A 17,010-nucleotide genomic window follows, 5' to 3' on the forward strand; every position below is an offset into this window, starting at 1 on the left:
AATACTGAATCGGTTTGCCTCAGACTTGCAGAACTGGCAAGCATTTCTGTTGCTGAAAGCAAACCTTTGAGTTGCAATCAGGAGAAGCAGCTGGTTATCACTCTGGTATTTCCTCTGGAGGTCGAGAGGTTTGGGTTTTCAGATGCAGTGCCATCATATTGTTTCCTTGTGATTAAAAATAACGGAGCAGCATTTTGGAAGCTTGGGTAAGGCTGTTCCCTTCTCATGCCTCTGTGGTCAGTCCTTCTGCAGCCTCTGGCCCACAATGTAGAGCTCCGGGTGGGAAGCAGATCTGTTGGACTCTTTGATTTCAGGGGCACAAGGGTTGCTCCAAGAGTCGCCTGCTTTTCTAGGGCTCTCGTCCATGCTGCAGAAGGAAAGATGCTCAAGTTAAGAGGCTAATGAATTATTATTCTTCAAAACAACACTGATTAGGCCACGTTAACTCACAAGGCACAAGTGCTGCACAGTACTACGTAACTGCCTATCTCCTTTTGTGTACATGCTTTCTGCATATACTCTACAGACATTCCCTCTTCTGTGATGCCAAACACACTGTGCTCTCTCTCCCCTTCCAAAACTTCCTTGGGAAGTAAATGTTTAAAATGTTTAACAGGGAATCAGTATGAATCTAGATTCACTTGCAGATGGAGACTAATTTGAGTGAGAAGTCTTCTTCCAAACTCAGACTCTGCTGGACAAAAGGTCTTACCTCTTGGTTATACACCTTACCTTAAGGTATAACCTTACCTCAAGGTTATACACCTGCATGGTTACAGCGACTTCTGAGGATGCCATCCTGTTGCCATGCTATGTGCTCTAGTGGCATAAATCTGCCCCTTTACAAACAGGAAAACTGAGACAGAGTACAAGTGATGTTCTTGACATCAAAGAAGCAATCTCTAGAGGCACAGAGACTTTGTGAATCAAGAGTGACTATGGCAAAAGAGCTAGTCATGGATATCTCACTCTGCAGGCCTTCATGCTGAGATTTGTTCCATCTTGCTTTAGCTAATTAAGAGTTTAAGCTAAACATAAGGAAATACCCCAGAGTTATCCAAAATCATTACTGTATTTTAAGCACATGAACTGATAAACTGAATTAACTTTTGACTGTAGGCAAGCTTTACCTTCCTATTCTATCTGCTAGAACTACAGGGATTTGAAAGGCTAGATGAAAGAGCTTTGTGATAGATTTCCAGTCACGAAACTAATCCAGCTTCAGATGACCCCCAAATGCAGAAGTTGCACTCGGATACTTGCTATGGGCCTGATTCAATGAATGAAGTCCCTTGCCAAGACTTTCTTGAACAATATCTTAATGGCAATAGCATTTCTTCCATTTCTGGTCTACCACTTGGAAGATTAGCAGTCTCAATGAAATATTATTTTAACTGCATTTGAGTTTTGTGTAATACAGGTTAACAGGATTTCTATAAGCAGAACAATCGTAAATGTTATGCCTTGATAATATACCAATAACTGTTGATCACTGTCAAATAACCAAGCATAGGAACCAGCAAAGTTAGCTCACTTCAATCCATCCACAGTCATTTCAAACAGGAACTGCATGTTCTACTTGATTTGTTCAACTAGCAGTTGCTTAACATAGAAACTGAAATCTGAAACTGAAAGTATAATCCAGATACCCTAATACTAAGTACAAAAGCTATAATTTTTTAAGGCTAATGATGTATTAAGTCTTGGTATTTCTTATAGCACAGGATGGGCAGCAGATATATGTGGAAAAGAAGCACTTCTTGCCTTCTAGAGGAGCAGTGAGCATGTGGCAGATGCAAATCTGTGTGTAGCAGTGATATCTAGTGCCTGGCAATGCAGCTGAATGGAAGCTGCTGCTGCTGCTTCTGTTGTTGCTGTTAGAATGGGGTAGGTGAGAAAGGGCTGCCTGATGACTCACTGAAATGTGTTGTTCATAAAAGCTCCTGGCAGATTATATTTAGTATTTTCCCAGAAATTGGATGTTTTACTTGGGCATGGAAAATTGAGTGAGATATCTGGAAATGGAAAAATGGAGCCTGCACAAGCATGGGAGAAACTGGCTACATTGCCAATTTTCAAACTTCTTTACCTATGCAAGTGTGATGCCACTGCAGGTTTGCCTGTCTCCCCTCCCTCCTGTAAGTAAGGAATGAAACTGCTCATAGAACTCACAAAAACTCGCATGCACAGAAGCATTGTTGAACTTGAAGAGGAGAGGGAGAGCAAGGGAAGGAAGGAAGGAAAGGACACTGAGAGTTAGGTGGGAATAGCATGCGATTTGAGACCAGATGCAAACGCTGTCAGAATGAAGAGTTTTAGGAATATAACATGTTTGAGGGAGATGTTTTTTGAAATTGTCCTTTGTTAGCAGAGTGAATTGCAAAGCAGAGGAAGCCTTGCATGGCTTAAAAACTGGAAGGAGAAATATGGATCAGTGTGGTGGTTATTCTGGAGTGGCATCTGCTATAACAGCAAGGATCAGCATCTGCACATGGTGTGAGGTGCTCACAGCTGTGGCAGCTGCTCAGAGCTCAGCGAAGAGACAGGCAGCAGTGATGTGAGGGGCTCTCAGAGCTTCTGCTACGTGCTGCTTCCTAAAATAGCCCTTCTCTGCCCATCAGCACGTTTGCTGTGATATCTGTATTACGCCAAAGCAAGGTCTGTAAAAGTCAATTCTAGGCAGCTTATTTTAACTGTAAGAAAGCAAACAATAGCATATTGAATCTTGAGTCAGAGTACATGGTAATGAATGGGCTCAGTTTCCCTTCTGTTTACAGTGATATAAATTTGAGCTGACTCAATAGGACAGCGTTTGATCTCTGTTTATATAAGTGATAAGCTGAATTTGGCTCAGGATATATTTATTCTAAAATGACTAGAAATGGTGTATATCATAACATTAGATACCATATTTTTCATGATGGGGGGATGATTTTATTTACAGTGTTTTTTCTTCATACTACTGTCTGCGTTGTGACAGACTACAATAGAGAGATAACACACACCATTGAGGCATGAATTATTTAACAATTTATAGTAGACTGTTTTTAAAATTGAGCCATAAAACTCCCAGGACTTTTGTCTTAAAATATTTGATACAAAGCTGCCTTGGAAAAACATTAATTAATTCTAGTGGGCACTGGAGTAGACAAAGCTGGCTTCACACCACACATAACAGCAGAAATCCCAACAGCAATGCAGACAACTTTCGGATGATCTTCAAATGTCAGAATACAACACAAAATTAGAATCCAGAACGCAAAACTGTCTCCTAGCAGCTTTCACTCCTTTTGTTTAGCTAATTCCTCTACTATGAGTGTGGTTCTTGTCCTGTCTTTGGGAAGAGAATGCCTGTACACTTGATTTCAGTATAGTTAAGTGTCTCTGCACTCAGTGCAGGGTATGTTTGTGCAATCGTAAGTGCAATTTTATTTCCAGTTGGGCTTGATCTTGCAAGCTCTACTCATGGGGACAGTCTGTGTGATTTTAGCTCTTCTGCAGCAAGAGTAAAAATACTCCTCATGTGAGGAAAGCCTGCCTGGGAAGGGTCTTAATCCTCTTGTGTAGCTTAAAGCTTAATGGGCTAAAACATCCTAAGATGCTAAGAAACTAGAATAACATTTTGTACTTCCAGACAGCTACCCTGATCTTTAACTATTCCCAAATACTCACATGTATTTTATAGTTTATTTGCTTTTCTTTTTAACTGATAGAGAAAATTTAAAGTCAAGCCCAGGTATTTCAAAAATGTCCACCAGTGGTTGCAAAGATGGAATTTCTTGTATCTAATGCTTTCATAATAATGAATCCCTGAAAGCCATGTGAAATTTCTCCACTTTGAAAACTGAATTTGATCTTTGGAACCACCAGACTTGGCATTAGTGCCTTGATCTGAAAGCCTACATGACAAGCTCTAAGTTTCAGCCATAATTATAGTCGTACAGATGTTTACATCTGCACATTATTCTTGCCAGTTGATTTGAAATATTTTAACATAGATTTCTGTTGGGCAGTTTACTGGCTTAGAAGCTGATGCTAGTTAAGACACCCCAGCCTATTTTCTCACAGTTATTTAAAGATGCTTATCACCTGAGGGCTATTCCATAGCTTTTAAGAATTGAATGTGGATGTTCTTAGTCCCCAAACAAATAAGGGAAATTCAATACCATGAACCCAACACTGAACTTTCTCTGGTTGCAGTGTAATGCTTAAGCAAGCTGTGCAAGGTTAGCTGTTCCCTTTACTCTGACAGGCATCTATAGAAATCTGGGGCAAGATGATGTTGTCTTTCCGCAGCCATCTGTCACATATAGGAACAGAGAACTTTTATGAGGAATCTCTTAAAGGCAATAAATTCCCATCAGGAGTTTATAGAGCCAACACAATACAATATTTCTACTGTCCTGATGTAAAATTGAAAGATTCTTACCTTGCTTGGTTAAGAGCGGGTTCACTGGCAGCTGACACAGGAGCTGGAAGGAAGAACCGGACCCCTGGTCGACGGTCGGAGAAACTTCTCTTCACAAATGGCTGAGGATTGGCAGCGCTCAGGGACAGCTTTCTGGTTCGAGCTCCCAGCTGCTGGAAAAGCAGGCTGCTCTTTTGGGAAGGTTTTGAAGCTTCAGGCTGACCCGTGACCTCCTCTGAGGGTTTGCTGGGTGCTGGTGGAGGTCTTGCTTCAAATAAGGAAGAGGTGGCTGGGCAAAATATTGAATGCACGTTGCTGCCCTTTTTGGTGGAGGAAGGCTGGGGCTCATCCCCGGCATCCAGACCTGCTCTTGATCCTCTGTAGGAGCGAGATGGGGAGGTTGGTGGGGATGGGGCGATGGGGAATGGAGCAGGGGCTGTGTCACGGCGGTATGCTGGGGAGCCCGGTGGCCGGTGTGGGCTTGATGAGCTCTGCTTATGCTCTGCAGGAGGGCTGAGCAGTTTGCGCTGGGCCGGTGGAGAGGGCAGCTTCTTCTGTGAGGGAGGGCTGGGTGCTCTGGGGCTGGCAGGGGGGCTGGGTTTCCTCTGCATGGTGGGCGAGCTGGGCTGGGGGCTGCTAAAAGCTTGCAGAGAGTGTCTGTGATGTGTTGGAGGGCTGAAAAGCCGTTTCTCAGTTGGCGGAGAAGAAGGAGGGGTTCTCGCCGGGGACACCCTCCTGGAGAACACTGAGCCTTTTTCGTTTCTCCTGAGAGAGTCAGGAGAGCCGTGCTTCTGGTGCGGCACTGAAGTTGTGGGTGAATTGGCCTCCATGCTCTCTGAGCTGTTGCTGTGTGGTTTTGAAACCCCGCTGGGATTTTGAAGAGGAATAATTTTATGTGTTTGCTTGTACAAATCTGCAGCCTCTTTTCTCTGGGTCGCTAATATCTCTTCCTGACTAGGGATGTGCACATTGGTAGGGTTCAACTCCAGAGAATATATCTGCAGTTTATCATCCCTTGGTTCACTGTTCCTTAGAACTTTGTTAGCAGCCACATTGGGGCCATTGATATTTTTGCTTGGTAATAAGTCAATGGACTGAAGAGAGGCCCTCATTTTTGGGGAGACTTGTGTTCTCTTAGTAGCTTGAAATTCTGTTTTGGCAGGCTTTTTGGCATCTTCTGATGAGCTTCCTTCTATTCTTGCAGTTTCTTCCATCTCACAGGAGTCAAAAGTACTGTCTATGAGCATTTCAGGGGGTGGCGGTGGCAAGTTCTCAATATCTTCATCTGTCTCTTCCTTTGTGTCCTTGCTTAATTCTGCTGCTGCTGGTATAGGAGGAAAGGCATTTGGAAAGTTAGAACAAACTCCACTGTTGTTTGAAAGGTTTGTGCCTTCTACTGGTGAAATGCGATGCTTAGCATTCAAAGGCATTAGGCCTCTCTGAAAGGGAACAGTGGGTGGGATGACTGGAAGTCCAAACTTTCTGACACATTTTACTGGTCCTAAAGATTTCAAAGGTGCGGCTTTTCCAAACTCATCAGTGGGACTGAATGTTTCAATGAGCTTTTTGACAGACTGGCGGGGGGCACAACTGCTACCACTGAGCGTTTGAGTTCCAGAAGGCTTGTTTTCTTCATTCCCTGATGATGTCTCCTGGGTGGGCATAGTAGCTTTCAAAGGCTTCTTGTCTCTTTTTTCATCCAGCTGATGGGCAGGATTTTGATCAACTATGTACGAAGGGACTTTATCCTGGTTAGGCAGGATGCTGAAATTTTTTGAGAGGCATGCCTTCAGTTTGCTAGAAGACCTAGAAGTAACTTGCTCATCCTGCAAGTAACATGTTGTTCTCAGTTTCCTAGGCTCTTTGTTGTTATCTGTCTCCTTCTTTCCGTAAAACATTTCTAGCCTTTTGCTGAGCTCCTTTTGAGTTCTCTGAAGCTCTAGGAGGGTTGGGTCCTCTGCCTGGCTTCTGAGGGACTCCTCTGACCGGGATCGTCGGTGTTTACCATAGGTTTTCTGTCTGCCTGTTGCTGTACTGGGCCTTGCTGTTAAGATGGCAGTTCCACTCTCATCCTCCATCCACTCTTTACGCCTAGACTTAGCTGGGACAAATTTGATTTTTTCACTGATGGCATCTTTCATCTTCAGAATCATTTCCTCTGCTTCTGCATTTTCTGTCCTTTTGATAGACTGCCTTTTTGTGTTATCAGTGACTGCAGGTGAAGACTGGGGCCTCTTTGGCAGGGCATCCTTCCCCATTTCTGATAAACTTGTGTTGTCGTCATCCTCCCCCAGGGTGCTCCCTTCATCATCATCATCTGAAGGAAAATCTATTGATTCACCAACTTGTAAACGTTCGTGTTCTTGAGTAGAGTCAGACTGGAAGGAGTTACAGGAGTGGCTTTTACTCAAGCTTGCATCTTGTGCCATGGTGAAAATACCTTCCGGTATTCCTCCCTGACAAGTAGTTCCTTCTCTACTCTGTACAGATGAATGAAGCACATCTTTAAAATGCATTTCAAGTGTGGAGTTATGAGATGTGGCTGTGCCTGGTGGCCTTGTCCCATTGTGGATATGCTCCATCATTCTGCTGTGCTTTTGGGACAGAACGCCATGTGCAGAGGAATCAAAGCTTGCTTGTGCTCCAAGATGGCTGAAAGGACTGAAGTCTTTGAGGGATTCATTGTCCACACCAATGCCACTGTCCTCAGAACAGAGAGTCCTGTCATCACCATGGAACTGAAGGTTCCCTATGGTTGAGGCTTCAAGCAGCCTTACTGTCTGAAGCAGGCGCTCATCAAACATTTGCTTTGCCTTCAGTTTCCCTTCCAAGTTGCTTGCAGCGGTCTGCAGGTAGTTGCATGTCTCCTGCAGGGCATCAGAGGTGAGAGAGGCTAGCGTTCCATTCAGTAACTGCATTTTATTGATTGTGTATTGCAGTAGTTGTTGCAGAAGATCAGGGTGCTCCTTCAAATCACCTTTTTCTGATGGCCATGCCAGATTCCCCCCCACGTTTTTGAGAAGATTTTCCCCATCATTAGCAATTTCTTCCAAGAGCTGGTTGATTTCATCAAAGCGAAGCACGAGGAAGCTTACCATCTGTTGTAGGAAGAGCTGAGTTTGGGCAGCCTGATCAGCCATATGAAGTATTGCTTCATACTTGGAAAGATTGGGATTTAAGTAAGCGTATGCACTCTGATGAGCCTTAACAAGCAGTTCTGGGAAATCCACCTTTTCCTCTGTCTCACACGGGGACGAAATGGACTTTTCTTTAGTTTTACTAAGTCGACCTTGTTTTGCTGACTTCTGATTCTTTGGCTTCTTCCCTTTCTTTAGGATTTGCTTTGCGTTGCTTTCGTTCTTATTATCCAAAATGAACACTGATGCTTCTGATTCACAGGAGCTTTGCTTTCTGATCTGTATAGCCTCAGTGATGTGTTTTTGAGATTCAATCAGTTTGGATATAACTTCAGCCTCTGTGGCTGTCCTCTCAATTACTTTGTCTTCCCTGGAAATGGGGACCTTTGGATGAGAGTTGGAAGAACACTGCAAATGATCACTCTTATCCCGCTCAGATGTTTTCTCCTTGGTTTCTATCAGGAAGTCATTCCTCTGGACCCCATATTGGTGAAGTTCATCAAAACTGTAGCAAGATGAACCTTTAACTAGCAGCGGAATTCCTTTATCTGTTGGATCAATATGCAAAACACCTTTGGGCTTATTCAAAGCCTTAAGGCCACTTCTTGCAAGAGTATTGACAATCTCACTGTGAGATGGTGTGCAGCCCATCTTTTCTTCGTCTTTGGCTGTATTTTTGATTTAAAAATCTAGATAACTATAGACAATACAACAAAGAATCAAACTCACTGTCTCATCCCGAGCTGTAGACTGGCCTTTTCTCACAAGTTTTCCATCACAGTTTTGTTGACAGTTCTTGATGTAGTTTGCCTTGAAATCTCATATGCTCACTGTCCAGGATCTGGTCTTGCAGTCGTGCATTGTCCCACTGTATGTTCTGTATGTTTCCACACAGGTTTTCTTCTTTGATTCAAAAAAAAAAAAAAAAAAAAAAAAGGTGTGTGAAAGCTCTGCTGGATTTAGAGCTAATGGATTAAGAGGACTTGCGTGCCTCACTTCTGTCTTGACAGATGTCCACTACAAGTAAGACTTTAAGCTCATTAGGGTAAGCAGTCACCAACCAGTCAGCATCCATGTTGTATTTATATAGGCAGATTTTTTTCTGCACTATATCAGGTGGCAAGAGGACTTGGTACCTGTCCCTGTTTCTTTTCCTTGTTGCAAAACTGTAATGCATCACTGAATGTAGTGATCCAAAGGAAGAAACTGTATTTTGAAGCCTTTTTGAAGAGAAACTACTTGAACATGTGCACAAATGCCATTAGATACTGCTTAACCAAGAAAAAGATGACCTTGATGGAGTATATAGCAGCTGGAGAATACAAGGAGAATCAAATGGGTTAGAGGTACTTGTTATGCTTCTGCTTCAAGGGACTTCAATATTTTTCAGTATTTTAATTTTGTGAAAAAAAAAAAGACAAATCTCAGGCAGAACTATCAATTTCAGTCTTTCAAATGTATGGGTTAGGACCACAAAAAAGAACCACACGCTTTTCTATAAGATAATAGATCTCTAAAACTAAACAAACAAACAAACAAAAAAACAAAAAAACCCACGGGTTTTCCTTCCTTGGGGTTTCTTGGAATAAAATGCTTATGTATTCTTCACAGGCACAAAAGTGACTTGCTTGCCTTTACTTCTTCCTCATCTGCCATAGACTGGTTCTTTTAATGAATTAACTTCAAGAGTTAAAACTCTAAGGAAAAAAAAAAAGGAAAATAAATAAATAAATAAATAATTAAAAATATAGACCCATTTCTAAAAAGAAGTTATTCAAACCACTTAAAAACCCCAAACAGGATTGTTCCTTTTGCTAGTTTGGCTATCACTTGCTGCATCTTTTTCTTGGAAAAACAACCTCCAGGATAACCTAACTTCTGAAAAAGAAGTTAAAGAAGCCAAAGCAGAAAGTGGAACCCTGTGACAAAGCAGAAGAGATCTCACCTGGTGTACTGTGCCCAAATGAAGAGTACTCAGTAGAGGTGAGATGTGGACCTGCTGGAGCACATCCAGAATTGGGCCACGAAAGTGATTCAAGGGATGGAAAACCTCCCCTACAAAGTTAGGCTGAGAGAGCTGGGGCTGTGCAGCCTGGAGAAGGAAAGGCTCCAGGGAGACCTGAAAGCGGCCTTTCAGTATCAAAAGTGGAGCTAGAAGAAAGAAGGGGACATGCAGGACATGTGGAAATGATTTCAAACTAAAAGAGGGGAGGATTTAGACTGGATATAAAGATGAAGATTTTTATGTTAAGGGTGGTGAGGCACTGGCACAGGTTGCCCAGAGAGGTGGTGGATGCCCTGTCCTTGGAGACGCTCAGTATCAGGCTGGACAGGGCTCTGAGCATCCTGATCTAACTGTAGGTGTCCCTATTCATGTTAGGGGAGTTATATCAGATGACTTATAAAGGACTCTTCCAACTCAAACCATTCTATGATTCTATATTGGATGATAATAGCACTGACTTCCTGTTTCCCTATTCAATATTCACGTTTGATGGATTCATCTTTTAATTTCAAAGAGTAGCTTTTCTACCAAAGTTATCAATTTCTCAGCGTCAGAAAAGATTGAAGACGAGTGGCTAAACCTATCTCTGGGGAGAAGCCTTCTGCTTCTCTCTAGCAATTTCTGTGTGATTGCAGGTAACTCATCTGCTTCCCCAAAATGTTTCCATACTGCCAAGCCTCTAAAACATTTTCAGACTTGAATGAGCTGCTTACATGACTCATTCCTTGGTGCTGTAGCAGATTGTTCTCCTGGAAAATAATTACTTTCTGTAGCCTATTTATTCACATTTCTTCTGTTCAACAGGATTAGCAAACTGAACTTGTTTTACAAGGGAGAAGGCATGCCAGTGACTCCTAAGAAAATGTTTATTCCTTTCTCTCAAGTAATTTTTCTGGGACACATTAATTGCAATTAATGTATGTGATGGCCATTTTCCTCAGTGCATTTCTGGAAAACATCAGGTAATTATTTCTTGGCTCTGCTTCTTCCAAGTCATGTAGCTAATTCTCCAGATGCTTCTGCATCCCACCACCATGTGGCTTGCTCACAGTGGCTGATTTATGATGGTTACATATTTATTACTCTACAATTAATATTAACTAATATTAACTTACGCTGTTTTATTTATTTATTTTTAAATAGAGATTCTGAGTAATAGAAAACATGTTTGAACAAGGTAAGTGTTTTGTCCTAACTTTGTTGCTTGCACTTCTATGTAGTATAACTACTTCAATGTTCTGTTAAAATTATTAGCTTCTGTGAGAGAGAAGAAATTTTATGCCTGTTTCCAACCACTTATGAAACCGCATTTGTCATTGATGTTCTTGTTACTAAGTAAATATATGTTGTGTTGAAAGTCTGAGGTATTTAAAGCAGAAACAAAAAGCTTTACCACATGGAAAATGCAGAAGAAAATGCTTTGCCTCATGGCAATTTAACAGAAGAGATGGCAAGTGAAAACTGTGGTAGAAGAGATTACTGATGAGGAGAGTGATAAGCAAGTACTTTTGACATTAAAGTAATGAGATGAATTTGTCATCTGTTGTTTATGAGTGCTATGCATTGATGTAATTCCTGGTAGAGTTACTGTAGTAATACTTTGGCTTATAGTGCTACAATTTACAGAACAAAAATCGGAAGGTAAATAGTTGGGCTGAGTCCACGTTGTTACCTGTGAACTTGCTGACTTGAGTCATTTTACAAGTGCCCCATGTGAACATTGGACTATGTTTGAGGAACAGAGCCTAGGGGAGAAGCATGGTAAGATCATTAAGGATTAATAGAGACTTTCCCTTGAATGTTGGATTTTGTTTAAAATGCCTTTTCTCCTTTCATACCCTTTCTTCCACCTGTTAAAATTGGCAATATTTTCACTGCTGCTTGGTTGCATGGCACTCTTACAGGGAAGAACTTAAATATTCTTATATCCTGCCAGAAATAGCTGGTGCAGTAGATAATAAAAACCATACTAGTCTGCAAATGGGCCTAGAAGCACTGTAAATGCAAGAACGAGGCCTGAGTCTGGATGGAGATGTATGGTACTTAGCCTTCAGAGATGTTGTCCATGCAGTAGCTGTGGGATGGATTTCAAGGCAGGATGATGGGAGAATCTGTTGATAGAAACTGAAATTTCAGTATGAAACAAATAATGTAGACTAAAAATTATGGAAGCAAGAAAAAAAAGGATAATGGAGGCTGCAGGATTTAAAAGAGGAATATGCATAAATGCTCCTTTCAGGTCTTAAAAGGTGAAGGTTTGCATTTGTGGATGACTTCTGAGAATTTTTGTTTACTGAGAGATTATGGAGGGCTTCAGTGATAATAACAATTTTAAAGAGTGGTGGTGGTGTTGTTTTCAATACCAGCAAATTGAATATAACCAGAGAGGTGTTCAAACTGTTGGTCTAGATATCACTAAACAAACAGGAAATTTAGAAGAAATATTAGTAGAAAATTAGAGGCACTTCTGTGGTTCAGCCCCTACAGGGGCTGCTAACTGCTCAGATGCCCCACGGGAATAAAGCAAAATCATATGGGACCTAACACTGCTCAAAGTCAGCAGTGATTTTGTAAGACACGTTTACACGTGTTCACTGCTTTTGAAAGGAGTATTCTGGTCACTTGATCATCATTACTCATTGCTACAAATCCCCCAGTATTTAAAAGACAGCTGTCTGGCAGATGTTCACTGCTGTTTTCAATGGTTAAGGCAGTGCCAGAATGTAAAAGTTAGAGCTAAGAACTGTGGGAAACAGAATAATGTTTCAAATACAGATTTCCAGAGTTATGCAAATTTACATAATTAAAAGGAGACAGGCCTAGCCTCAGCAGTAGCTGCAACAGTTCTTACAAGTGGATGCAGGTTTGTGGTTGTGGAGCAACGTCATGGAAAGCAAGTTTCTATCAGGTGACAGAGTTTAACAGGCAGGCAGCTGGTGCTGTTACTTCTGCTGGGAGGTGGCTGTGTTGTTTTGGAAATGGATTTAGAGGTTAGGTTTAGAAGTGACTTGTACTCCCGAAAAAGTAATCCAGGCCACTGTAGAAAACAGCGGAGCTGTTAAGCTTTGTGCCTCTCCACAGTAGGTTTCCTTATCTAAAGCATCTCAGGTGTTCTCTGAACATCAAGATAAGCACTCTTATTGGCTTCCTCCTGTAGGGTGCCTCAAAGCATAAGCCACGTGTATACACAGCTTTCCTGTTAGGCACCTAACTGAGGGCAGCTCCTGCAGCATTCAGTGTCTTACAAATGTGCTTGCTGCTCCACTATTCTCACTATTATTCTGATATTTGCTCCAGAGTAGCTCTGCTGGAAGCTGAAGTCTTCCAAAGCTATTTAAATGACCCTTTTCCTCTGATGTGAACATTTGAGAAGGTGAAGGAAGTGGTTAGTAATGCCCTATTTCTGCTCAAGGAGAGAAATAAAAGCAAAATAGTACTTTACATTAAAAAAAAAAAAAAAAAAAAAAAAGTTTTGTTGCTCATGAGCTTTGTTCTTCATCATCTTCCTGATGTGGTGAGAGGGGTTGTAGTTCATTGTTTGAGCCATTACAGCTCTCCAGGTGCTCAGCAACTATACTGACCATGGCATCACAGAATGAGTCAGACAGGATAGGCTGGACAGAATTTTATTTAGACTCACATCCTGATATTGTGAAAAGATTTTGTAAAGAGGCATAGAACTGGGCTTTATTTTTAATTTCCATTGTGGGGCTGGTAAGTGGAACTCAGGACGTGCAGGCATTTTGTCAAGCAATGGTATCTGATCTCCCTTGTGGTTGCAGCCACAAGGACATAAGACATAAGGATTTATTCCAGGCTAAAATGTTTGGGTTTTACCTTCATTGCTACAACCAGAAGGTTCTGATGAATCTGAGATGCTTGGCTAGACGCTGCCTGCTTTCACTTTCTAACAGAAAAGTACCCATGCCCAGTTTTATCCTCATATTCAGTGTTCACTTTGAATTCATACACCATTCTCCACAGTGTATGGCAGACAGCAACCATAATCATCTCTCCCACTTTTCATTTTGCTGCATTAAATAAGCCATGCTCTTGTGAGCCCCTAAAATAGACTGTTCTTTTCCTCGGCTCTGCTAGGAAATCATCTGTGAACATATGAGATGAGCTCCATCTTTGAGGGAAGGGCAGTCACAACTGGTTAGGATTTCCCATAGGAGACAGCAGAACTTGCTAACATGAACACAACTGGAAGTTATGCGTCCTAAGGTAGCCATTTACTTTTTATGTGATTCCATTGTTATTGGCATCAGTGTTTCTTGAGTAACTGTTGACTACAGTCACATCTGTCTCTTAGTTGCTTTCATATAATGAGACAATCTCATAATAATAATAATCTCATAATAACAGTTATCTCATAAATGCATCCTTTCCTTAACAGCAATTCTTGTCATTTCTTTTGTCTCATCAACTTAGTGTTGATTTTGTTTTTTTTTTTCCCCTGCCAGAATCATTGAAGAGAAATATGAAACAAGAATTAGTTCCAAGAAGAACACCTCTGGATGTCATTGGTAACCTCCCCCAGCCTAATACATTCCATTCAGCTTTGCTCTGAGCACTGTTTCCCTCTGTGCTTGCACTTTACCCATGTTGTTGATCTTTTGAATTCTAATCTGCTAATTCTAATAGCAGAATTGCTAATGATTTCCCTGTCAAACTACTGTCCATTATTTAGTATCTGCCCTAAAATTGTCTAGTGATGTTGTTGATGCCCTGTTCCTGGAAACTTTCAAGGTGAAGCTTGATAAGGCCCTGGACAACTTGACCTAACTGTGGTGTCCCTGCTTATTGCAGGGGAGTTGGACCAGATGGCCCTTAGAGTCATCTAGTCCAACTGTAAGGATTCTATGATTCTAATATCAAGCACCACACAAAACGTGCAAGCTGGTATCAAGCTTATCTCACTTATATCTATGTATTTTGTTATACTTCAAACTCCTCCTTTAAGGTACCCTTCTGGTGAGCGTAGCAGATGTGCATCTACCCAAGTTACAATTTTCTCTGCCCTCTTCCAAAGTATGAAACCTAGCTAAGAAGTTTTTCCCTAGATCTCTGGCATCACGTTTACTCCCACAGCCGCACTTCTCCCTGTTCTACTTGCAGTTTTCAAGTCTCTGGGAGCTGAGTAGTTTCCAGTTCTTGCCTTGCACACTGCTTCATTTCAAGGTAATCTGCAGTTGTTTCCATTATTCATCTTGCCTCCACCACCGCAAATAAAATTATCACTGGAAAAACAAAACCAAAAGACTGGTTATAAACACCAGGTACATTTATGCCACGGTGACCCAGATGGGAATGTAAAATATAGCAGCGTTTGTCTAAGTTATTATCTATGATTCTTCCCCTCCAGTAGCCTAGGCTCCAGTTGTATGGAGTTGCATTTTCCATCGCAGGATCTCTGTTTACTGATCTTTGGATCTACATCACTATTAGGTTTAGAGTATGGAGCACAGGGACTAGGTCCCTGCTTGCCCACGGATCCAGCTGCAGTGCACCTGCCTTTTATTTCCAGGACTGCTCTGAGCAGGGTGGGTGAGCAGGGCAGGTGCAGAGGATTAAGCATGCTGCTTCCCAGCCCTGCCCGCACCCAGCAGCGATGAGAGCTCCCACCTCCGCTGCAAGCTGCTTCCGGGTGAAACCGGTTTTCAACCTGTATTTAATGCTGCGCGTTTTATTCTACAGCCACGCAAGGATGTGCAGAACTGCCTACGCCGCTTAAGCAACGCGAAGCCCGTGCAGAGGAGCGCTGGGGCGAGCCGAGGGGGCGGTGCTGGAGCCGATAGGCGCACGGGACGGGGGCGGGCCGAGCCCAGCGCCGCAACGGGTTCGGGGCCGGCGAACGCGGGTCAGCCCGGCCGCGCTTACAGGTACGGGGTGAGGGGGTGACGGCACGGGGGGTGGGCACCGCGGGGCGGCGTGACCCGCTGTGCGGGGCTTCCTTCCAACGGCTCCGCGCCGCTCCGCGTGCCCTCTGCGGGAGCAGCGGGGCGCCGCCATGCGCGGGCAGGCAGCGCGGCGGAGGCCTGGCGCCCCGGGCTGCGGTTTTCTTCTTGCCCGCACGGACGTACATCAGCGGGTCGTTGTTCGTAGCTCTTGTCCAAAATGGCACCCACCTGCTGACCAGGCCTGCTGCTGGGCTCCCGGCACAGGTGTATGTGCCGTCGCTTCGAGTCCTTCAGAGCTTGGAGGTGTTGTGCGGTGCTTGCAGGGAAGCAGTTCGCTGCTGCTTTGCGATAAGGTTGGAAATGGTGCAATCTACACGAAAAAGTGGATCCAGTGTTACACAACTTACTGTTTTTTTGTTTTTTGTTTTGTTTTGTTTTCTTTAAACCGTGGACATCCTGTGTAAGATGTGGGTGTTAGAAAGCCTATGCTTGCCCTCAGCCTTGGCAGCAGCTCTGTATGTGCAGATGATGACTGTCAAATTCTCTTTTTTCCAGTGATGTTTCTCTTTCATTTTCAGGTTGCATTTGGATCACAGCAACGTATGGCTGGCAGATAGTAAGTATGGCGCTCTCTGCTGCGCTAAGCTGCATCTAGCAGTATTTAATAATGCAGTGAAAAGGAAAAGTGGCATTTTTTTCCATTGAGCATCTCTAATCCTTTCCTTTTGCCCTTATTGACTCTTCCATACTTGGATTTCTGGAAGCTATTTCATTCCACTTCCCATCTGAGTCAGATGGGTCAGTGTATCTTGGCTGTTATTAATACCTCAGTGCTGTGCTTCTCTTTGGAACAGGAGTCATCACAAAGATGGTGTTTTTCCCCTTTTTCCATTTCTTAGAAATTGTCGTCAAACTTTTGCTTTCCTTTTGCCTTTCCAGGTGCGTGTGTGTCACGCTGTTGTGATGCTCATGTACTTGAGCTTGCGGGCTCTGCAGGTAGTCACGGGTGCAGAACGTGTTGCCTCGACCCTTCATGTTTCAATTCTGTATCATAAAATGGTAATATACTTCAAGATCCTAATAACAATCTCACGGTGTAAAGATGTAGGCCAGAGGCTGTTGGCACTGGTGTGAGCATTTGAAGTCATTGTTAGTGGTGTTGTGTTGGCACATTCATTGTGGTGCTTGGGTCTTAGTGTAATCTGCCCAGCAACCCAGGTTGTTCCCCGGCCTGCTTTGCTCAGCTGTTTGTTTCATTTGTGTGGGATGGATTGTGTTCTTCCCTCTGGCCCTTCCATGTAAAAGATGACTTGGCCACTTGCAGAAGCACTGATTCTGTTCTGTTCAGTCTGTTTGTGTGCAATACACAGCACTGTTTGTACTACCTTTCAAATATCCCTGCTGATCTCTAGTTCCAGCTGATTTTGCAATCAAACGTTATGCATCTCACCTGTTAGGAGCTGCTCAGTCAGGTGTGGCTACTTTTGATTGTATTGCTTTTGTTTTTTCACTGTTGTACTGGCAGTGCTATGTGGAAATCTTTTAATTCTTTTTTTT

General features: G+C 42.8%; 1 protein-coding gene across 1 annotated transcript; it reads right to left on the reverse strand.

Moving 5' to 3' along the window:
• Window positions 1-237: 237 nt before the first annotated feature.
• Window positions 238-8,196, reverse strand: PCARE (photoreceptor cilium actin regulator; the record flags this gene model as incomplete). The annotated part of the gene is made up of 2 exons (XM_079550268.1): window positions 238-367; window positions 4,430-8,196. 2 exons carry the CDS (start codon window positions 8,194-8,196, stop codon window positions 238-240), a joined length of 3,897 nt encoding a protein of 1,298 aa, XP_079406394.1.
• Between the last annotated feature and the right edge of the window lie 8,814 nt (window positions 8,197-17,010).

Source organism: Tetrao urogallus (genome assembly GCF_951394365.1).
Source record: "Tetrao urogallus genome assembly, chromosome: 2".
NCBI classification, from domain to species: Eukaryota; Metazoa; Chordata; class Aves; order Galliformes; family Phasianidae; genus Tetrao; species Tetrao urogallus.